Source organism: Podarcis filfolensis (genome assembly GCF_964270895.1).
Source record: "Podarcis filfolensis genome assembly, chromosome: 15".
NCBI classification, from domain to species: domain Eukaryota; kingdom Metazoa; phylum Chordata; class Lepidosauria; order Squamata; family Lacertidae; genus Podarcis; species Podarcis filfolensis.
In genome coordinates, this window is record NC_139618.1 from 14669777 (window position 1) to 14693616 (window position 23840).

The 23840-nt window shown below is 47.3% G+C and overlaps 1 protein-coding gene across 3 annotated transcripts in view; it reads left to right on the plus strand.

The window, feature by feature from the left end:
• The first annotated feature begins 3226 nt into the window (after nt 1-3226).
• MTMR4 (myotubularin related protein 4) overlaps nt 3227-23840 on the plus strand; it is a 46677-nt gene continuing 26063 nt past the window's right edge. Inside the window, exons 1-3 of one of the 3 annotated variants that reach the window (XM_083588165.1) lie at nt 3227-3493; nt 11205-11267; nt 14996-15047. In XM_083588165.1, the coding sequence (XP_083444291.1) occupies nt 15045-15047 (3 nt within the window). In that variant the 5' untranslated portion in view covers nt 3227-3493; nt 11205-11267; nt 14996-15044. Of the gene's footprint in view, nt 3494-6909; nt 7035-11204; nt 11268-14995; nt 15048-19368; nt 19586-23840 lie in introns of those variants that run through there. The other 2 variants (XM_083588166.1, XM_083588164.1) reach the window with 2 other exon arrangements.

Sequence of the window (23840 nt, forward strand, 5' to 3'; positions counted from 1 at the left end):
TCAGATTGTTATGAGTTTGGAGGGTCATTCTGGATCACAGAATCACAGAGTTGGAAGGGACCCAAGAGTTATCCAGTCCAATCCCCTACAATTCAGGAATCTCAGCTAAAGCATCTAGGACAGATGGCCCTCCAACCTCTGCTTAAAAACCTCCAATGAAGTATACTGTCCACCATCTTCCGAGGGAATCCATTCTTCTTGCTGTCAGAAAGTTTTTTCTGATGTTTAGTCAGAATCTCCTTTCTCCAAGCTTGAAGCCATGAGTTTGGGTCCTATTCTGGAGCAGGAGAAAATAAGCTTGCTCCACCTTCCTTGTGGCAGCCCTTTAGATAGTTGAAGATGGCTATCATATCTCCTCTCAGTCTCCTCTTATCCAGGCTAAACATACGCAGCTCTTTCATCGTTCCTCATAAGACTTGGTTTCCAGACCCTTAATAATCTTGGTCACCCTACTCTGCACATTTCCCAGCTTGTCAATATTCTTTGCACATTGTGGTGCCCAGAACTGGACACAGGACTCCAGGTGTGGCCTGACCATGGCAGAATAGAGTGATACAATTTTACTTCCCTTGCTATACAGTGGTACCTCGGGTTACATACGCTTCAGGTTACATATGCTTCAGGTTACACACTCCGCTAACCCAGAAATTGTGCTTCAGGTTAAGAACTTTGCTTCAGGATGAGAACAGAAATTGTGCTCCGGTGGCGCGGCAGCAGCAGGAGGCCCCATTAGGTAAAGTGGTGCTTCAGGTTAAGAACAGTTTCAGGTTAAGAACGGACCTCCGGAACGAATTAAGTACTTAACCCGAGATACCACTGTACTTCTGTTGATGCCCTGAATTTCTTCCAGTTCTTGGGATCCTGTATCTGGTGTAGTAGAATGTAGGCGAGCAAGCTTGCCAGACCAGTCCCTATGTCTAGGTAAGGGTTTTGGCTGACTAGTTAAGCACCACAATTAGCATATGCAGAGGTTTACTCTGTGCCACAAAACAAATGGGTGGGCCTTCTCCCGGCCACACACTGCCTCACCTAGCTGCTAAGTAGAACAATAGCCAGTGTGGGGTGTGTGAGCTGAGCTGGAAGCACAGAGAAACACAGAGACATGCTTGCTCTGTCCTGGATCCAAAGCTTTAACTAATGGATCTGTTGGGGGTGTTAATGCTGTTAGCCCCTCCATGCTCTGGTTGTATATATGTGTAAATAAAACCATATATCCTCAAAATAGTCTCTACCAACCATCATCGCATCATCCAGCGCCTGGAACTCCTGAACACTCAGAGATCAGGGTCGCATGCAACACCATGTTGAATGCAGTGGGATAAGCACTAGTGCAGGGGTCTGCAACCTTTAAGACAAAAAGAGCCACTTGGACCCGTTTCCGAATAAAAAAAACCTGGGAGCCGCAAAACCATTGCGACATTTAAAACAAATATAACACTGCATATATTGTTTCTTACCTTAATGTCCGATCTGACAGCGGGCGGGAAGGTGACGTCGGGACGGTGCGTGACTAACGCACACACAGCCCCCATGCGACGTCACAGCCAGTACAGCGCCCGCCACAGTGGGGAGTGTCGGGGCGCACAATACGCCTCCTCCCCTCGCTAGTATCCGCCCCGGAGCCGCGGCAAAGGTGTAAAAGAGCCACATGCGGCTCCGGAGCTGCGGGTTGCAGACCCCTGCACTAGTATGTATCCAGGGGCACCTAGGAGGTCTGAGGACACTCCCCCTAAGAAAGTGCAGGTTTTGCTCCACCATCTTGATTCAAAATGGCACCCAACTGTATCCAAAAATTGACAACATTCTGCTCCTTGAGCTTAGGAACCATGATGCAAAATTTGGTTATGTTGCCTTAATTCAAATGCATAGACCCAGATCCTGCCCCAAATCTAGACGGAGGTCAGCCCTAATGTTTAGAATTCAGAAAAGTGCAGATTTCAAAGGCTGGTCATATTTCGTTTGATGTATTTCTTGGAAACTGTGACTTAGGTTGGTTTGCCTTTTAATTCACTGAATTGTAATTATCCCCACTTAGAGTAGAGCCACTGAAATTAATGGATCAAAATTAGCCATGTATGTTAATTTCAGTGGATCTACTCTGTGTCTGACTAACAAGAGGTACAACCTGAAGATTGCTTTTGTTTTGTCAGTAAATATATAGTGTTTTTCTTAAAAAATGTTTAGGGGTACTCTCTTTTTCCTACTCATATTGAAATACTGCCCCTCAATGAGGCCAAACTTAGATTCACAAAATGTTTTGGGGTCTGTGTACCCCCAGAAAAAAGCCCTGAATATATATGTTATGGGGGAAAGGCAAAACTTTCCTGGTGAATTTGGGAACATCTGCATGCAAAGTGCTAAATCATCAAGCACCCATCCTTTGCTAGGCTAATATTCATGAAATATTAGCTTATTAAGTTCCTCAGTCATTATCATCATAATCATTTCAATTACGTATATGATTTCTCTAGGGATTTTTTATATAGTGTATGTGTTAATACTATAATACTGTAAATTTATGTTTAAATTATACTGAAAGTTGCTTGGAGACTGCTGAATAACAAGAACAGTAATAATATAATAATAGAATCATAGAAGTGTAGCGTTGGAAGGATCCTCAGGGGTCATCCAGTTCAGCCCCCTGCAAGAATAACAACAAATAATTAGCATTATTGCAATTGTTGAATACCCGTTGTTATTACTGCAGCTGTTGCGTTATCTGAACTCACACCAGGGTTCATGCCTCCGATTAATATGCAAATGAACGAGTGCACGGGCCCCACCCACGGAGGAGCGCCACCTGGAGGGCAGAGGTGACAAAGGAGAAAGGGAGCGCCACTCTCACGCTTCCTCGTGCTCCGATTGGTCCAGGCAGAGCAGCGCCCCGCCTCGTCCTTTGATTGGACTGAAATGGAGGCGTCGCAGGGGCGTGGCGAGGAGGGCGGGCGGGCGTGGCCAATGCTCGGAGGCGCTAAAATAGTTCCGGAAGCGCCTGCCTGCCGAGAGCTTCCCAGGCGCGCCTCCCCGTTTCAGCCAATCAGCCGGCGCCTCACTTTCCTCCTCCTCTTCCTCCTCCCTTTCTTTTGACAGCGCCGAGCAGAAAACGGACGTGGGCGCGCCTTTTTCTCTTTTCCCCTGCTCCTATTGGACAGCGGGAAGGACGCGCTGTGATTTCTCATTGGCCGCCGCGGCCCGCCCTTTCCCATTCCTGTGCGTCCCTCCCCCTCTCCCTTGTCAGGCAAGCAGGCAGGGAGGGCGGAGAGCTGCGCAAAGGTCGATCGACGGGAGGGGCGGGCCAATCGGGGCCTTGCGCGCCGAGAAGGGCCCACCCCCTCCCTCAAGGCGGGGCGAGCGCGTGCTTCAGGATTGGCCCTCCACTGCGTTCGCTGATTGGCTGCGTGGCGGGAGGGGGCGCTGCGAGGCGGGAGGGGGCGGGAGCGGCGCGCGGCGGCAGCTGAGGTGGGAGCAGCGCCGTCGGGAGGGAGGAGCGCAGGTGAGGAGACCCCCGCCGTCGCGCCCCCGTCCCCGCCCTGAACCGCCCGCCCCGGCCCCTCAGTCGCAGCAGGCCCACGGGGCAGGCGGGCCGGGTGCAAAGATCGCAGCAGGCCCGCAGCAGGCCGCGCCTCAGGCGTAGGAGGAGGCCCAGCCCCAGCGCCGCCAGCCGCCAGTGGGCACGGAGAGAGGGTGGGAGGGAGGGGCCTCCACATACACACGCACCTCCACACCCGCGCCAGGCCACGCATCTCCCTGGGAGCCCCCCCTCTCATAAGCCCCGCCCACTTCTGCCCTCTGCACATGCTCAAGGGGCGTGCGTGTGTGCGGAAGTTCTGGTCGGCACAGTAGGCTTCGTCCTCCTGCGAAACGGGTTACATTTCCCCTCCCTTAGAGCATGGGCAGAGTGATTTCTCCGCCCACCAACGTTTGCACTGGCAGTTTCTTAAGATGCATCTGCAGCCCCCTCACTCTGACCATGTGCCGAGTGATTTCTCTCCCTCTTGCCCCTCAACAGCCGTATTACCTGTTTCTAGGAAGGCTCTGTATACCTTACTCTGAGCATGTGCAGAGTGATTTCTTCCAGCACCCCCAGCATGTGCAGAACGATTTCTCATTTTCCCTCTCTCATCCTCCTACTAAACTGGTTATATCCCTTCCCTCTAAGCACATGCAGAGTACTCCCCCCAGCCAACTCATCTCTTGTCAGTTTGTAAGGAGCAACTGTAGCTATCCTTTTCCAAGGGAGGTTTCTGGACCCCCAACCCTCTGCAGCCAGCATAGGGCAGTGATTAAGGGTGATGGGAGCTGCAGCCTAAGAACATCAGAAGAGCCTGTGTCTGGATCAGACCAAAGGGTGTCGTTTTAATCCAGCATCCTGTTTCCCACAGCAGCCAACCAGATACCCCAAATGGGAAGCCTGGAGGGTCACAGATGGTCCCTGTCCCTGTCCATGCAGTGATCAGCTAAAAGGAAAACTGATTCTCATATGACTCAGCCTTATGGCAGCCTGATGTGCCCTCCAGATGTTTTGGGCTCCAACTTCCATCAGCCTCAGCCTGAGTGGCCTTGCTCCCATCAGCCCCATCATCACATGGCTGTATTGGCTGAGGCTGATGGGAGTTGTAGTAAAAAAAAGTATTGAGAACACTAGGTTGGCTAAGGCTGATATAACTGATACATACAGAGACATTTGCCTGTTGGTTCTAGAATGCCACCAATGCCAGGCCCCAAATCTCCAAGTGTCCCAGCTCCAGGGACTCTGCCTGTCCTGGGCACAATTCCAACATCAAGGGAGAAAGTAGAAGGGGCAGAAAGTAGAAGGTCCAGCATCTTGGGGAGAGATGTTGCCCCATGTCCTTTGGAAATGTCTGGCTATACTTCGCTTTTAATGGCCCATAACCATAGCTGTCAACTTTTCCCTTTTCTTGCGAGGAATCCTATTCGGAGTAAGGGAATTTCCCTTTAAAAAAGGGAAACGTTGACAGCTATGCCCATAACCCCTGCCACTCTTGCCCCAAATACCACTTGGAGTGGGTGGGTGGGTGCGGGGGGAGAAAGCAAATTTAGCAGGTGGATTCACAGGCCGGGTTTATTTGGTCTGCGAGCTTAGGATTGGTTTGGCTACCAGCTGAAAGGGGTGCAAACATTCAAAAAAATAACCCATGGGGGTTCTCTGAGTTTGGCGCTAACACTGGGGTGGGGGACATCTGTGGCCCTTATATCACCCCCAGCCAGCATGGCCAAGAGTGGGGGCTGTTGAGAACTGTAGTCCAGCAGCATCTGGAGGGCCAAAGGCTTCCCACCCCTGCCATAAGGTTATTTCTTAAAGCAAGTAGAGCTCATGTCTCTTTTGGTCCTAGAAGCTACACCATGTCCATGGCACACAGAATTCTGAGTAAGCCCCAAGGTGGAGGGAGAAGGTGTTTTGCCAAGCAGGCATGGGTTCCATTGTTTGGTCTCCCCCACCCCCACGCCCCATACATTTAAATATGTTACCTCTCACACTCCGCATGCTCAGGGCAGTTTTGCAATGTAAAATAGTAGCTTTTGGTTAGGACTGTAAGTTTTAGGTGATCAGTCTTTAAGCAATCCATTGAGAAAACTTTCGATTGAGTCCCAGTTAACTAGGCCACACTTTTAAATAGTTAATTGTTTTTAATAATTTTCCTTCATGTTTGTGTGAAACTTGCTGATGTCTTTTTCAGAAAGAAACATTTTTCCCTCAGAGAAGCGAAGGCCTGTTGTGATATGATTATTTGCACTCCACTGTTTAAAAACAATGGGGGTTTGTTGTTGTTCTAAACCGTTATTTTATGTGTATGCAAATTTAGGCAGATTTAATTGAACAGAAAACATTTAAATGGCAGTTCTAAGGATGTTTACTCAGAAGGCAGCCCCACTGTGTTTAGTGGTGCTGCTCAGAGCTGAAAAGATGAAAAAAGAAAGCTGGCATGTCAGGGTAAATGACTCCTTTTTTCCATGGGATGATGTTAGTTTGTGCATGAAGGCGTAGTTGGCAGTGTGAGCTCCCCACATTTGCTGTCTGAAGTGGTGGGGTACCAGAAAACAATATTTTGTCATTCTCCTCCTCTCCGGTTTGTGAGAACTAGACCATGGCTAACTGACTGAGAAATACATGTTTGTATATTTCTTACATCACCACCATAATCACTCCTATTACTGATATTACTACTACACCCACCCACCCACTCTTTCATTTCAAGAAGAAATACTTCATGGTGCAAGTACAAACAGGAGTATAAGGAACAACCAATACAGTGGTACCCCGGGTTAAGTACTTAATTCGTTCAGGAGGTCTGTTCTTAACCTGAAACTGTTCTTAACCTGAAGCACCACTTTAGCTAATGGGGCCTCCCGCTGCCGCCGGAGCACGATTTCTGTTCTCATCCTGAAGCAAAGTTCTTAACCCGAGGTACTATTTCTGGGTTAGCGGAGTCTATAACCTGAAGCGTATGTAACCCGAGGTACCACTTTATCTACATTCTGCATGCACCCAGAGACTTCTTTTCACTTGTCGTAGGGTTGAGCTGATGCTGTAATGTCACAGGAAGCTAGCTGATACCAGAGCAGCACTCTGTCTAACCCGATAGTGTCTGCTGCTGTAGTCTGGCAGTTTTGGACTGAGTCTTTTACATCATCTCCTCCCTGATACCTTCTAACTGGAAATCTTGGGGGATGAATCTGGGACCTTCTACTTCCAATACTCAGCAGTGCCCCCTACCCTTGTACCCTTGTCCAGGTAAACTGTGACACACACTCAGCCTTCCTGCTGCAAATTATCTGTGGCTTAATGAGGGCCCTGTGGTGTGATGAGGGTGCACTGGGTGCTCACTTTCCAAAAGGAGAGGACTTGAAAGCACTCCCCCCGCCTTTCCTTCCTCAATCCTAGATGCAGCTGTGTGGGAGGGATACACTGTACACACTGTGAGGTGCTTCCACTTTCACTCTGCCATTTAATACACTCTTGGATTGAGCTACAACATTAAAGGGAGAGGCCAAGGCCTTCAGAGTATGTGTCTGTGAGTATGAGCTTAATTTCTAATATCAGTGGTAGCTGGGCAGGCCACATGCCCACGGTCCCCGAGGCATGAGGGACGTGGGTTTTGTATGGTTGCCTGCTCAGTGATGATTCAGGGAAATTGCTTCATATTCTTAGAGGTGCTTTTGCTATCGCTCTGGCAGCTTTCACTTCGTGCGTTCCAGGTCTGATTCCATAGTGTTCAAAACAGATTCTAGGGTGGGGTCTGACTCTGTGTGGGTGTATGCAGTACTCTGTGCCTATTTTCTAAAATGTGAAGTGCTTGGAAACGACACAGTGGAATCCTTGCCTCTAAACGCAGATATGTGCCTGGGGCTAGCTGTATTTCTTGTGTTTATGAGGGAAAGGGTTCTTATTATCGTTCAGGGATGACCTTTTATTATGAGAATTATAGAACTGGTAGACTGGAAGGTCCTGAGTAGGCAATTCACATGCATCTGATGAAGTCTGCTCTATTCCAGTAACATTTTTGCCACAAAAGATCTGTTTTGTGTGTTTGCTGTAACATACTCTCTCACACACCGTAATGTATTCTACATTTAAAAACTTTGTTTCAGTTTCCAGTTTCTTAGCAAAACCTTCTGAATAATCCTGATCTTGCCTTACCAGATCCTTCACTGCTGCCTGACTTCCTTATCCCAACACCACTATTTATTGCCATCATCCACCGTCTTGTCCAGCTGTCAGGCTATGCTGTATATTTTTTATTTTTTTATTTACTTGCACCATTTATCCCACCCAGATAATTTATCTGGATGGTGAACAATCCAGATACAAGCCATGGTGGTTTGTGTGTGGGGACGCGGGCAGCGGGGGGGGGGGGGGGGACTTCACAAGCAAACAAATAATCAAAATAAAAAATAGAATTAAAGCCACGAGTAACAAACTTTATAAGGAGTATTAGAAAGCACTAAAATATGAGTTTAAAATGCCTGGAAAAATAAAAAGGACTTAACCTGCTGCAAAAAAGGATCATAGCATTGGTTCCAGGAGAGCATTCCTAGGAGGACACTGTGGAATGTGGCACCACCACTGAAAAGACCCTTTCTCCAGTAGCCACCCATCACACTTCCTCATCTAGCAGGCTGCTCAGAGAAAAGGTATGGGTGGATAGATGTGGGAGGAGACAATCTTTCAGGTAACTTGTCCCCAAACTGTTGGGGCTTTAAAGGATAAATCCAGCAGATTGAAATGAGCTGGGCACCAGAACATCTGGAGAGGATGTTTGTCCCTTGGTATGCTTCTGTGCAGCTCTTGTCCTAATCCTCGATAGATGTGTGTGTATGATTGTGATTATTCATTGGTAAGTGGAAAGCCTGTGCTTGCAGTGGCGCTCCTTCTTACTTCACATGTTCTGTTACTGAATCTGGATGTTCAACCAAGATCCAGGGTTGTGCACGAAATGAGTCTTGTCTGCAATTTTTTTTTACATTATTTTAAACACTTGAAAGTTTGAAATTCCCTCTCAAATAAAATTCATCTTCTACGCTTTGATAAATTATGCTGTTTTTCCAGCTCACATGAATTGCCCCAAGCAGCTTACGGTTCATGTGTTAAAAGCAATCAAACACAATTAGAAAATAAGATATACGTAACACAAACATTCCAGGAGGAAAAGAGAAAGAGAAGGACATGTCTATTTTATCTATTGTAGTTTTCATATCCACCCTTAGTGATTGTGTCTTCATGGAATCTTCTTGAAGGAAACACAGCCAATCTTCCTTCATATTACAAATGGTTCACTAATATTCTTTAAGTGGTCCAGCAAATGACCCTGCAAAAGCTACTTGCCCAGCTGCCCACCAACCACTGGAAATCATTCATAGCATATTGAAAACTTGAAAGGAAAAAGGGGGCATGTCTCTTCCAGTTTCTAAGTCTTAAGTTTTCACTTCCTGGTCATCTGGAGCCATTTCCTGATTGATACAGGTGACTCCTGTGGACATGCTTCAGCTTGAGAATAGCTTTTTGGTGAATCAGATGTTCAGTGGGGCCTCTAAATTTCTTTTTACTGTGCCAGCGCCTGTTGATATGATGAGTATGTCTGTTTCTCTACAGCAGCTGAAGTTGGCCCGGTATTCCATTTTTAATTAATAGGTTTTTGTATCATGCCGTCTGCTTATAAGTTCACTTACCTGGAAGTGCCTTACGTATCAAGGCAGTGCATTTAGTATTGAGCTGAAAGTAGTGTTGACACCTCAATCACACATGTTTCAAATGAGCCGGCCACCACAGGTAACAGCTTGTCTCTTATAACAAGGATTTAACAGTCAAGGTATTTGAAAGGGTTTTTGTCATCCACACTGATCTGGACACATTGAGAGAGCATAATTAATCTTTGCCTATGAAGATAAGCAGTGCTGTGGCACCTTAAAAGCTTTGTGGCTTCTTGTGGTGTGGCCTTTCTTAGGTTGGAGTTGGTTCCACCAGATGCATCAATTTAGGTTTGCAATCTGGATTTTCTTTCTGCACCTTTTAATCTTCTGCTGTATCAGGAGACGAAGCAGCCATCCAGGTTTCTCCTGCATGGTTTCCAACCCCCAGGCCCCAGTCCTGTTACACTTGCCCCCTCCCACATAGCTGTATGGCACACAGAAGGTCTTGCTCCATATGGCAGGCTGAACAACACAGCCGGGGCGGGGGGGGGGGATGGAAAGAGATAACAGGGCTGTCTGCCTCATTTCCTTATTCAGTGGTAGATTTTAAAGGTGCACAGGGAATCTCTAGGCTGCAGCCCGACAACCCTCCCTAGCGAGCCACATTAAAAATAAAAATACACTGTGAAGCTGGTAAAGCTGCAGAAAGGCACAACCAAAATGATCGTGGGGGTGTAGGCTGAAGGAGGAAGAGAGGTCGATATGGCAGAGATGGGGTGAAGCATTTTCAACCCCAGGGCCTCATTCCCTTCAGGACAACCTTCTGAGGTCTGCATGCCAGTGATGGGCAGAGCCAGAGGCAAAAGTGAGCAGAGCAATGAATGCAGATTTTACCTTTGTGCAGTAGGCTAGTTTCTGCACACACTCCCACACCCTTCTCTGCCTTCCATTCAGGCAAGCATGATTGGAGTTCAAGGAAACATTCCAGCCAGGTAAAAACACTCAAAAGAAGGGTGCAAAGCAGGGGTTCAACCTGGGGTCTGTTCTGAGGACTAAACACAGGGCGTCAGAGGACTGCATTTGGCCTCAGGCCTGAAGCTTCCCACCCCTGGCTTATGGCAATTAGCCATAGTGGCTGTATGGAACCTCCATGTTTAGAGGGAGTCTTTTACTGTATGCTAGTTCTTGGGGAGCAACAGCAGGAAAGGGCTGTTGCCCTCATGCCCTGCTTCCGGACTTCCTGGAAGCATCTGACTGGTCACAGAGAAACAAAATAATATGCCTAGGCTGAACCTTGGTCTGATTCTGTTCTTACGGAATTGGAGAGCTTTGCATATTGCACTTGCACACTGATTATGATATACTGGGGGGGGGGGGGATAATGCAATGAGAGCTCAGTAAAATGGGACTTTTAACAAACAGGCAAAACACATCCTGACGGAGGAAGCTGTAGGTGTGAAATCTTTATTTGGCCTTAATGTTTGCTGGAGCATCAAGGCATGACCATAAAAAGTTGATGCAGCTTCAAATGAGCAGCAGCTCTTTTGTGATGCAGAGGGAGGGAACCTCAATTATAATCTTGCCCGACCCACTATTTCATGAGAAGTAATGTCAGATTTCTTATTCTTGGTTCTGCAGTTTCTTATTTAAACTTCCTTGATTTTTCTTTTTCTTTTTGGTTAACTTTGGTAAAGTTATGGACAGATTGGCTTGAATGTCTGTGGTAACTGAATTGCTTGGGGAGAGATTTGTGTGTGCCTATGCATCAACCAGGAATTTAAGAAGCTGCTTTATAGTGAGTGAGACCATTGGCCCATCCAGGTATAGGGCAGTATATAAATTCAATAAATAATAATAATAATTTAGCTCAACACAGAGCAGCTTTACGGCATCCAGTTTGCTGGACTCTTCTTTTCTCAAACCAGCTGGAGTGTTTCAGCAGTGAAGGGAGTTGGTGTGGCATGATTTATTAGGGAGATGCAAGGATAAAGCTGTTGTTGTCCTTTGGTATTCTTCCCCACTCCCTTGATTTCCATTCACTTTTCTCCCCTCAGGAAAATGTCTATTTCCAATACAATCGGACGCCTGTGGACCGAGGAAGACTGAGACTTTGCAAGGTACTTTTAATGGCTAATGTCTTCAGTTCTGCGTTTCATTTCCGCATTTGCTGAACAAAGACCCAGGTATAATTTCTCCTAGCATGTTGTAAATTAGCTCCATTTCCCTCAAACTAGGCATTAAGTGGCAAGCAATTATTGGTTCATCTTTAGGGGTAATATTTGAACTTCATCATTGGTAAGGGTAGAAGAAATATCCTGCTGGGAAATCCACTTAGTTCAGAGTAATCCCATTCAGTGTACCGTTCTATCAGGCTGAGAGAGATGTGGGACTTCAAGGCCTCTCCACAGGCTTTGCTGAAACACCTCATGTATCGGGCCCCTTCCTCATCTGTGGCTAAGGAGGCGGGAGTAATCTTCCAAACTCAAATTCCAAAGTGGATTTGTCTGATTCACCCTGGGAGAATCATGACCCAGATTGCATTGTGGGTCCTGTGGATTTCTTTATATGACAGTCCAGTGTTGCCTCTGTTCCTCAAAGATAATATTTTTCCTTTACAAAAAATATTAAAATCTGTCATCCACCCTGGAGCGGCTAGTATGCAAGGTTCCTTTCCACAATGTATTTTGCATGCAAATACAGCAAATGACAGGGCCTTGCATTCCATCACCGTTAGGGGGAATTGCACAGAAAAGCATGCCTGTCCCAATGTCTACCTGGGCGTCTGTCAGATTGTTAGCCCAAGATCAGGGATTGTCTCTTCACTGATACTTATAAACTGGTGTGGGAGGTTTTATTTGGCTAAAAAGCGGGATAAAAATGCTAATGCTCATAATAATATGACTACACTGCCAGATTTTTATTCATTACATTTACATCTGATTTTTTACCACAATGGAGCTTGGGGTGTTAGAAAGCAGTTTCCCAGGCAGTCTCCCATCCAGGCAACAACCAGACCTGGATCTGCTTAGCTTTTCACAAAGTGGCTGCATCATGTGCCTTCAAGCTACACACTGCCTTGTTGGAGTAATTTTGTGCTTCCTGCACAACCACTTGAGAGTTCATATAGCATAGGTGAAAGTGCCTGAGTCCCTGTTTACATTTACTGTATAACCTAAATGTAGGCCAGAACTATGTCAAATTTGATTTGGCCTCTTGCAGTGTGCTGTTGTTAGCAGGACCAGTGGTCAGGGATGGTGTAGGCCAGCAACAGCTGGGGACCCAAGTTTGAGAAACACTGACTTACAGTAAATTGAATACATCCAGGAACTGGCACAGGCACCATCAGAAGTGCTTTTTTGTGAAATGTATCTCAGTTCCAGAGGCTGCATTTCAAAATGTTTGAAAACTACAGCAACCGTAAGAAGTGTGTAATTATTATAAAAAGGGGAGCCAGAACCCAGCTATAAATGAAACAAGAAATCTGCTCATACACTTTCTCTCACATACACACGCACACACACCATTGCATAATAGATAGACACTGCATATTTGGAGAAGGTGTTGGGTGTGGTTGATATGTCAGATGGGTCCAGTCAGCCTCTCTGTGATTGATTAGGAGGCTGGGAGACTTCCTCTTTTCCCAGCATGTTAAAAACATAAGAAGAGCCCTGCTGTATAAGGCCAGTCTGTGTTTCATCTGGTCCAGCATCCTGCTTTCAAATAGATGCTTCTATCAAATCCACAGTCATGAAGGCAAAAGCCCTTCCTCACTGTTCCCTAGCCCCGAGAAACTGGTAGTCAGACATGCACTTCCTCAGAACATATATCCATATATACACCATGATTAAAAGCCTTTGTGGAAATTTCCCCTAATTTGCCTAAAGCCCTTTGAACATAAGAAGAGAGAGAGCCCCGCAGCTGGATGAAACCAAAAGCCCTTCTTGTCCCACAGCAGCCAATAATATGCCTCCAAGAAACTCATTGGCAGGGTAATTAGACAAGTTGCTCTTGCAGCAACCAGTATTCATAGATAGACTGCCTCTGAATGGGGTTCAGTTGAGTCATTGGCAAGTGATAGCTGTCTCCCTGGCCATGAGTTAGTCTCATTTTCATACAACCTCACAAGGCAGCCATCTCTGCACATTGTGGTGGCCATGAATTCCATGTTTTGCATCATTTGAAGAAATTTTCTTTCATGTTGCTATTTTTCTGTAGCCCAGGCTTTCTTCTTTGGATAAATTTCTGGGGTTTTTTTTTAAGGTTGTATCATTGTTTTAAAGTACAGTCATACCTTGGTTTTCGAATAGCCTAGTTCTCGAACAATTTGGCTCCTGAACGATTGAAACCCAGAAGTGACTGTTCCAGTTTTCGAACATTCCTTTGGAAGACAAACATCTGATGGGGCTTCTGCAGCTTCCGATTGGCTGCAGGAGGTTCCTGTGGCCAATCAGAAGCTGTGCTTTGGTTTTCGAACGGACTTCCGGAATGGATTCTGCTTGGAAATTTAAAATATATAAAGCAGTTTACAAATGCTTTTAAATCAACCAATAAATATTTTGATACTGAATGTAATCACGATTCAAGATGATTTAAAAAATGGATGTGGAGGTACAGTCATCCCAGCCCCATACTTGAACTGGCCAAGTATGAAACAATTTCCATGATAGTAAAACAACCCCGCACCGCTACCCTTTTATAGCTTGGTCTCTTTCAAATGCTTTGGACTGTGACTCACATCAGTCGTGACCAAAAAGCAGATGTCGAGTGCCAAGTATCTTGAAAAGAGAATCAATATTTCTCACAAGGTTACTCCAGGTCTGCACATAACAGACTGTATTTTCCCTGCTAATAGAATTTCCATTCTTGGCTTAATTTGTATAAAAGCCTTGCTTGATGTGGTGTCCACCCGGTGTTTTGCAGTCCAAATCGCCCTCCCAGATTGGGCAGGGCTTCGCTATGCAGATATGGAAGACTAGGATTGTTCCCCCTTAAATCCTAGTTGTTAGTAGTCTGGATGGCAAGACTGGCTGAGCAAGCATTGGGCAGTCAAGGGCTAGGGGCAGTGGTTCCCAAACTTTTTGGGGCCACTGACCCCTTGATTTCATAAACCTAATGGGTTTGCACAACCTGCTAAGGAAGAGAATGATACAATAACATTCAAAACAATTCATTGCACATTTATTGAAAATGCAATTAAAACTATTTTGTTTATTCAATTCAACCAAACTGATGAACCTGATTCAGTGTTACCAGCTTTTCAAAGTCTGGTAGTCAAATAAACCTCCAGCGCCGCACTCACCCCCGCCTCTTAGCATTTTCGGTAATCCTATTGCCTGCTTTGGAAACCCCTGGGTTATTGTGTCCTGGGAAGCACCTCTTCATCACATCAGATTGAGACCAAAGCTTTTACATATACAAAAGGCACACAAAATGCATTCTATAGTGGACAGTGATCTTCCCTTTGCTCCAAGGCACCCTCAAGTTTCCTCTAATGTTGCTTATCTGGGCCTGCAATGTCACGTTTCCATACCGGAAGCACCTGCTAGGAAGATAGGCTAATATGTGGACTTTCTTCTACATGGATTGTAAAACGGTGGCGGGGGTGAGGGTTGCAGGATAGACATTCACTCTCCCTGTGTGCTTTCTGAGGAAGCTTTGGTACTTTGAGTCTGGGTGCAGTGCTCCTTGCCAGCCTCTTTGCATTCACACGGTTTGGCACTTGGTGTTTTTGTGTCAAGGAGCATATGAAGCAGGACTTTGTGACAGCAGGCCCAAGCCACCATTGCTTCTGGTTGCAGCCAACACATCCAGTTCCTACATAGGCTTCCTTTTCTCAAAAATATAGGTGGATCTTCAGCAGCTCCGGAGAGAGAACCGACATCTGGAGAACGACCATGGTGAGTGGGCTTTCTGTTCTGCCTTGTCTCCATCTCACTCTGCTGTGGATTTGTTTTGAGGTTTGCTCTGGTGGTGGCTGGAGGCTGCCGGTTCTGTGCCTGTATGGCTTCTTGCAATAAGAGCTGAAGGATGCAGAAATGCTGTGCAGAGGGCTACGGAGAAGCTGATCCGAGATCAAGTGCTGCAGAATGGAGGCAGCTGTAGCATTCTTCTCTTTGGGTAGGAAGGTCTTGCCCAGCTTGCTTGCTGCAGACATTTATGGAGGGACATGATTCCTCTTTAAAGAGCTTGGGGGGCAGGAAGGGCAGGTCAGCCTCTACCTGGTTTCATGTGGCTGGAGTCCAGAGGGAATGTCTGTGTGGTGGGGAGAAGCTGAACTGAGTGGAGAGAGGAAAGAAAAAGGGGAAAGAAAAGTCCCTTGCAAGTGATCAGTTCACATGTCTTGGGGGGAGGGAGGGAAGAGAGGGGTGGCCCCACCCACTTCCACCTTTGTTCTGCCCACTGCCAGTATGCTTCTCTCCACATAAAAATGACCCACGCCCCTTGCTTGACTGTCTTTTTAAGACAAGATGTAGGGCGAGACCAGGGGCTGGCGAGTAGAGGGCTTGGGAAGGACAGCCCTCTGCCCAAGGCCTTTAGAAGGAGGACCCTAGACTGACAGCCTGTGGGCAGGACTCATTTTCTATCCTGGTACAGCCCTTCTCTAATTTATAAGTGCCTAGCCAATAATAATTCTTCTATTCTTAGGCCAGCTAGAAGCAGATGTGCAGGCTTCTTTGCTGCTATTCCCTGACCCGTACAATCGGACCCTGTTTTTATGTGTTTGAATCCCTTGAATTCCTGGTTTTGTTTTTTTAAAAAAATATACTTTTATATTATTGTTTTATTGGTTTTTACTGTGTGTTTTAGTGATATTCTTGGTTTTTTACATTGTATGCTACTTAGAACATTTTCAACTATTAAGTGGTTTATGAATGCTTTTAAATGAAATAAAAAATGCAAATTGTTACTGTCCTGAGATCATAGACAGGAGGGGAATAGCACAGGTTTTTCAGAGATAAGGTCCCAAGATAAGGCTCTTGGCATCTTCAAATCTTCTACATATGATGTTAATCCCGTGGTCTGCCTTTTAGTGGAGGTGTATGCTTTCCAATAAAGTTGGGGTGATTAGGAGTTATAGATCAGGCCCTAGCATGTGGAGGAAGAGAGGGTTTTAACCTTATGCCTTCTGCTCTCAGTCCTGAAGGGGCTCTTGTGCCTGATATTTGCAGCTGGGGAGCTCCCATTAGAATAAATGGCAGGCGGGAGGGGAGGGATTAAAGCCCTCCCCATCCCTTATAGAGTCCCAGTCCAGACCAATGCTGGCTGTTTGTGATGAAGGAACCCGCCACTCAAGGGCAAACTACCTGATGGATGCCAGGTATAGTTTGGCGTTCAGATAGCCAAGCTGGGAACAACCCCTGCTTCAAGGCCTCTGTGAGCCACTGGTGAGTGGAGATGGCTGCAGGTGGTGAGGACAAGTGACCTGATCTCTTCTAGCTGTAGAGGAGCTAGAAGAAGCACACTAGAAGTGCCATCACACCATGCAAGTCCTTCTATGGATGGGCTTATGAGATGGGGGACTGGCATCTGCACACGTATGTGACGTCCCGCCCCTGCTGCCCCCGGTGACAATGTAGTCTAGCTGTTGTCTGGTGGAGGGTCATATTAGAAGTACGGGTGTGTTTTGATAGAACCTTAATGAAATGGCCTTCATCTGTATTTGGCTGGATAGCATTCACTTTCATTGCATTTGAACAACTGCTAGGCACAAGCCCCAGTTACCTCTGACACGAGGGAGCTCTTTTTCCATTGTGCTTTGGCTTGTTGTTGCTTTAAATTGTGATGGCATTATGATTCTTTGCCCACTCTTTGCTGCAAGATCTCAGGGCGGCTTACAGCAATCCAGGCACCTCAAGCAGGAAGCCTCTGTCAAGGGTTCTTTAGTGAGGTAAAACGTGAATTGAGGTGAAACAACATGTCTACCTTACGTTCCTAAAGTTCCCTGAGATGTTTTATAGATGCCTCACCTTTCCTGGGCCCAGCTGTGATCCCTGGCCAGTGCCACCCCCTTCCCAGTCAGTTTCCTCCCGCCCTCTGGCAAGGCTCCAGGAACTGAAATAAAAGCAGGTGTGGGGGAGTGTTTGCAGAGAGAGCCAGTAGGCTGGTAAGAGTTTGAATGAGACAAATTGGAGCCGCTTCAGAGGAGGGCAAGAAAGAAGGTCACTGGCATGGAAAATAAGTCTGATGGGGGAAAGATTGAAGTGACTGGGAATGTTCAGCCTGGAGGAGGGCAGGCAGAGGAAGGAACTTGAGTATAATTTTCAACCCCCTGAATGGCTGTCCCAGAGAAGAGGACAAGCACTTGTCCTGGTAAGAACAGCTTGAGGAGTGGTGGGCTCTCTCCCTTCTTGGAGGCCTTCAAGGAAAGGCTGGACAACTAACCCTTGGGGATTCCCTGAAGCATCTCCAGCAGATAGGTGCTTCTCCAGTTCTTAGAGGAGATTCCCTTCTCCGGTACTTTGATTCTAAATAACCCATTTCCCCTGCATATATATGCCCCACTCCCACCTTGAAAGAGGCAAGCAGAGAGCTGCGAATAGGACTGTTGCATAACACCTAGATTTGTCCTCAGCACTGGGCTTGCGTTGCCTCGTGCTGGAGCAGGACCCTACTTCCCAAGTAAGCAATGCCTGATCTAGCAGGGGACCTGGAGAGGAAATAACAAGGCAGGACCAACATAGTCCTCTAGTTATGTCAGCGGAGGACTCAGGCTGCTTAGCAACATCTTGATCTTCTGCCCAAGTTCTACCATTATTCAGCATTTAACCGATTGCCGCTAAGGTAGGCTGCAATAGAATCCCTGTCCCCCAGATTGCCCCATGCAGAAGAATTGTGGTGCCTTTCAGTTTGGGCAGAGTTAATCTTTGAATAGGTGGGTTAAAAAGTTATATTTTGCCTGGCTTTTTTCCTTTATTTGGGCTATTTTTAGATGTTTTGTAGTTATAACCTACTTGATTGCTGACAGTGTGTGCTGAGGGCTCATGGTCCCAATAAATTTAAGAAGAGGATGGTATAGCATGTTGTTCTCCAGAAATGGGAGGGGCATCTACTCCTGAGCATCTGACTGAGGAGCTTAAGGTGGTCTGTCACCCTCTCACAGAATGTGGCTTTGTTAGTTCAGAAATCCCACCCCCCACCCCCTGGCAAGGTTCATAGATTAAGGGAGCAATTATTTGTTTGTTTTATTTATCATTGCATTTTTATCCTGCCATTTTCTCCATGGAGCTCAAGGCGGCTTACTTGATTTCTCCCCTCCCCATTTAATCCCCATAACAACCCTGTGAGGTTGGTTAGGCAGAGTGGCAGGTCACCCCCATTGAGCTTCATGGCTGCGTGGGAATTTGAACCCTGATCTCCCAGGTCCTAATCCAACACTCGAACCTCTACACCCCACTTGCTCTCTCTCTTGTGCTCTCACCCCCACAAAAGCTACAGCTTTCCTCCCTAGCTTGTGACAAAACAAGACTCCCCTTGTGGACTTGCATGAGAGGTGGTGCTTGGGCAGCTGTCCCCTCAGCTTCCACCATCTGTCCAGAGAACCCCTCTTCCCATGCAATCAGTGCAGTGATACCTGGGGAATTCCCCCACCCATTTTGTGCTGACTTTGTTGCCCAGCCTCCCTTGGGTGCTGAAGAGGGCAGCTCCTTTGGGGCCAGAGCGAGGTCTAAGCACCCTCCCTCCTTGCCTCGCTTTGGCCTGAGTCCCTTGTGTTGTTGTGCCTTATTGCGAGGTGTGCGTCTTCCTGAGATGTCAACCATGTAGTCTTTGGATCCTAGCCAGAGGAGACTGCAGGTCCCGGGTAGCCGTGCAGCAGAGCTGGCAGGCACGGCAGCGGCATGCTCCTTTTCTGCTCTCCTGCTGCTTGGCTATCCTGCATGGACTGGACGTGAGCTCCGAGCAGAATCCTGGCCGGGTCTTTCTCCTGCCGGAACACACAAAGCCAGGCTGCCACTACCGCTGCTGCTATTGTTCCCTGTGCATTCCAGCACATGCCTCTTGGCCCCTTTCCTTTCCGCCCCTCTAGTCCCAGGACAAAGGGGGCGGGCAAGGGTTGCCGAGCCCAGAACCCTGCTGTAAGGGACTCCATTTTCTGTGCTTGGCTGTCAGGGAGTCCCCTGGCATGGCAGAGCCTCCTCTGGCTTCTATTGGAGAGAGGTGGAGTCTCTCTCCCTCCTCCTCCTCCTCCTCCTCCTCCTTCCTTCCCCTCCCCTCCATTGTCAGCAGCCACTGAAGCAGCCAGCGCACCTGCTCTGGCGGCAGCGTCGGCAGAGATGCTCTAGCCCTTTGCATGTCTTGGCGCGCCTGCCCGCCTGCCTGAGTCGTTAGGGGGGAAGGGGGAAGCGATGCCACTTGCCTGCCCCCGAGCCGGCGACCTCCCCGGGAAGCGACCATGACTCTACCGGGCCGTGTCTCATGCTCCATGCTCAACTGCTTTGTAAGTGGGTCTCTTTCCCCGCCCCCACCCCTTTTATTCTCTGTTCTGTCTGCCTACCTGCAAGGCTGCTTGTCAGTCTGGATTTTTCTCTTCATGTCTGATATTGGGGGGGGGGGCAGGCGGGAGGGGTAGGAGGTGTCTGGAAATGGAGCATCTTGTGAACTGCTTGTCTGAAGGCGTCTGGCCTTTCCGTACAGCTCTCTCTCAGCCTAGTACTTGGGGAGTGGCTCTGTTATCCCACCTTCTTCACTCCCACCTTGATCTGGTGGGCTCCCCCCCCCAGCATTTACCTCATCCTCAGCTGGAGGTTAGAGGTCACCGTTCCAACTGGGGTTGCAAAATGGTTGCATAGACACCCCCCTGCCCCCCGCTGAGCAAAGCAATAGGGGTCAAAGATGCAGGCAGGCAGAAGTTTGATTTCCTGCCTGGGTGGTGCAGCCACCCAGTAAGAGTGAATCTCTCTTTCTGGTGGCTGTGGGTCCTCTTGCTTTGTACTTCTCTCTAGGTCATAGCCACATGGTGGCTGTTGAGGGGGTCTGGCTTGCTGAGACACTGGTCTTCCCCTTAGAATCCCCCTCTTCGTGTTGATTGATACCAGGGGAGGCTCACACTGACTGCTGCTTGGTTGCAGAGGGGAAATGAGAAGGCGGCCTGCTTCACGCCCATCTTTTGCTGTCCTCTGAAAGAGATTCCCACTCCCACCCTTCATGAGCAGCAGCTGGCTGCAGCTCCAAATGCAGTTACTCAGCATGGCGGCACGGTAACCTCCCTCCCGGCTTCCTGAGTGCATCCTCCAGCCTGCCGTCTCTTGAAGGAGCTCTGATAGAAAGTCACTTGGACAGATTGTCCCCGAGAAGAATAGAATGTGGAGCCAGCCCCAGGGGGGTGGGTGTGTATGGTGGCTCAGAAGCCAGTTATCCCCTTGTAGTATCATGCAGTACAAGTTGTGCAGCAGGGGTGCCAACTTGAGTAAAATATTGTAGGGGCCGAGGCAAGCCCCGCCCTGCGTAATTGATCGCATGATGTGGTGCACACACACCACTTGAATGGGAATGCCCATCAACTTTGTGGAGGCCCGGCCCCCCTTAAATATTTTATTGTTGGGACCGAAGCCCCCACGGCCCCTAGGAGTTGGCTCCTATGTTGTGCAGTTTTACATGTTGTTGTCCTGACTGAATGATGCTTTGTTATCACACACACAGATGCCTGTACCTTGCATGTGTGTGTGTGTATGTGGGGAGAGCTGTTAGGTGTGCAAACATGATAACAGGTTAGTCCAGTGGGTCAAGTGCTTGCAGACATGGGGGCCTGGGCAGAATTAGGTGAATCACAATGTGCCTCTTGGCATATTATGAAAATAGTTGCACACAGACAACAGGGGGGAGGGGAGAGAGGAGAAGGCATTTCCTTCCCCTGAAAAGCTTGCAGCTTAAATTTCCCAGGACATGGTCCATGAAGGCACATATTGGTGTGGATCAGGGCCTGGATGGGAGACTACCTGGGGTGCCTAGGAGCATGTATTATCAGACCATTGGTCCATCTAGCTCACTGCTGTCTATACCGCCTGACAGCAGCTCTCCAGAGTTTCAGGCAGGAGTCTCTACTAATCCTATCTTCAGATGCTGGGGATTAAATTTGGGACCTTCTGCATGCAAGGCAGATGCTCTACTATTGAGCTTCCTTCCTCCCTCTGTGCACTGCCTTGAGTTCTGTGATAGAAGAAAGGCAGGCTCTCAATATAACAGATGATTTTCAGCCTTTGGGAAAGGATAACGGGGACAAAGTGAGCAAAATCAGCTAAGTGTGCTTGGACTTTCCCCAACTTAATGCCCTCCAGATATACAGGGCTACAGCTCCCATTGGCCTCTGCCAGCACAGTTGTAGGATGCTGGTGTATTTCAAAACAACTGGAGGGCACTAGGTTAGTGAAGGCAGTGTTAGGGAGCAGAATAAGGGTTTGTACCAAAAGCTTCTTGGAAGAGGTGGTGAAGAATGGTATATCCTTGATCCATGTTGTGAGAGTGCATGTGCACATGTACCTATAGTTGGCAGTTGCCTAGCACTATTCCATCCTGTGGCAGACACTGGTGTGTGCATGCAGACAAGCAGGGATGAGGGTCATTCCAGTGCTAATTCCTAAGGATAGGGGAAGGGCAAGCTGGGGGGGGGAGGGTGTAATTGCATGTATTGCATCTATATCCCACTCTTCCCCAAGTTGCTCAAGGTAGTGTACATTCTCCCTCCTCATTTAATCCCCATACAACCCTGTGAGCAAGGTTAGGCTGAGATGCCCAAGAGGCCCAGTGGACTTTTTTGCCGAGTGGTGATTTGAGCCCTGGTCTCTCCCAAGTCCTAGTTCAATACACTACCACTACACAGCACTGGCTGTATGGTTTACGGGAGCAGCCAATGTTTGCTGTTCCGTGCATTGCACTTTGCACTTAGCACTGGCAAGTAAATGTTGAGGCCACTTTTTTTCAAAGCCATTCAGTGGTTTGTGCCAGTGGATTAATTTTTTATAAGCCTGTCTATAAAGATGTATGTCACAGAGAGAGCCTGATTTCATTTTGTATCCCAGAGTCCTTAATTTGTGGGGATAAGCTGAATTCCCATTGATATTACTACCCATGTTCAGATTTTGCTGTTATAGTCAGGTCAAAGCGCTACCCACCACTGAGACCAAGATTGCTTGCCAGGTTCTATATGGGTGCCTAGACCACCTCCCTCTGCTATCATGGAATGACTTATGCATGAATTTCATAACTGGGCATTCTCTCCAAATTGTGTGCTGCCCCATTGAACACAACCACAGGTACGTGGTACATGGTACATGACAACCACCCTCTTCTTCTGGCTCATGTGTGCACAATGACCATGAATGGCGCCAAGGATTGTTTGACGCTTGGTTGTGGAAAAATTATTCTGACTCAGAAACGATATTTCCCTGTTTATTTAGCTAATTTTTATACTGCTTTGTACTTTAAAGAAGCCGCTGAGGGGTTTATAGCATCTGAAAACCCCCACAAATAAGATAAAATAAAATTTCCATATTTTAGCGCAGCATAAAACATGGAGTCGTAGAGTTGTAGAGTTGGAAGGGACCCAAAGGGCCATCTAGTTTAACTCCCTGAAATGCAGAAATCACAGTTAAAGATAGATAAGTTATCCTTAAATGTCAATATAAACCAAAACAATAAATAGATGGGAGCTGTAATAACTACTAGCGGACCTGAAATACAGCAGAGACAACCAGCCCCACCTGCCAAATACACAAGCTTTTATTTATAGGTAGCAGCAACACTCTCCTCTCCTCGCTCCCACCTTAAGCTGGCACAAGAAGGGGGTGGGGGTGGGAATGATACACTTCTCACCCCACCCTTGGAATTCCCTGCTGTCATCAGGGAGCACCTCTTTGAGCACCAGTGAGGTGCAGTGTTTAGAGTGCTGGACTCTGACCTGGAAGACCAGGATTCGAACTGCCACTTGGCCACGAAGCTCTTACTGGGTGGCTTTGGCTAGTCACTGCCTATCAGCCCAACCTACTGCACAGATGTGTTGTAGGGATTATATGAGGAGAGGGAGAACCATGTACACCTTCTCAAGCTCCTTGGAAGAAAAGGTGGGATATACATGTAAGAAATAATTAAGTTCCTACCCTGTTAAAAGCTTCGTTCAGAACTTGGGAGAAAGTTCAGAGACTGCCTCCTCAGCCTCCAGACTGAGGAGGTAATAGCTCCATCTTGGCCTATATTTATCATGGGCTACATACACAGCCCTTTCTTTTTTTAGACTAGCAAAAAAAGAAGTCATTTTCCAGGTATCTAATTTGAAGAACAGTATCTCTCTGGGAAACAGTGAATGCTCAGCCCCTGATTGAAGTTGCCTCTGAAGAAACTGTTAAATAGCTTCCCTAAAATATTTTTCTCCTTGTCCTATTAAACGTCTCCCTCCGCCCAATCTCCACCACCTTCTCGGGGGAAGATAAAATGTGTGCTTGATAATAGGTGAAACAGCTCATTTTGTGAAGTTTGAAAGCAAGCAAAACCTAGTTTGGTATATTTAGAAGAGCCTGGTGAACTTGAATGTCTCAGTGCTGAATTTCCAATGAGGGATGATGTCATTTTTCAAGGGAAGAAATTGTTTTAATGCATCCTAGAAATTCTGGTCTTTGTCAGTGTCTGAAGGCAGACCACAGTCATTTAGTAGATCAAGAATAGGTAAGGCTGTATGTCTAATTGGATCAGATGTTGGGGCA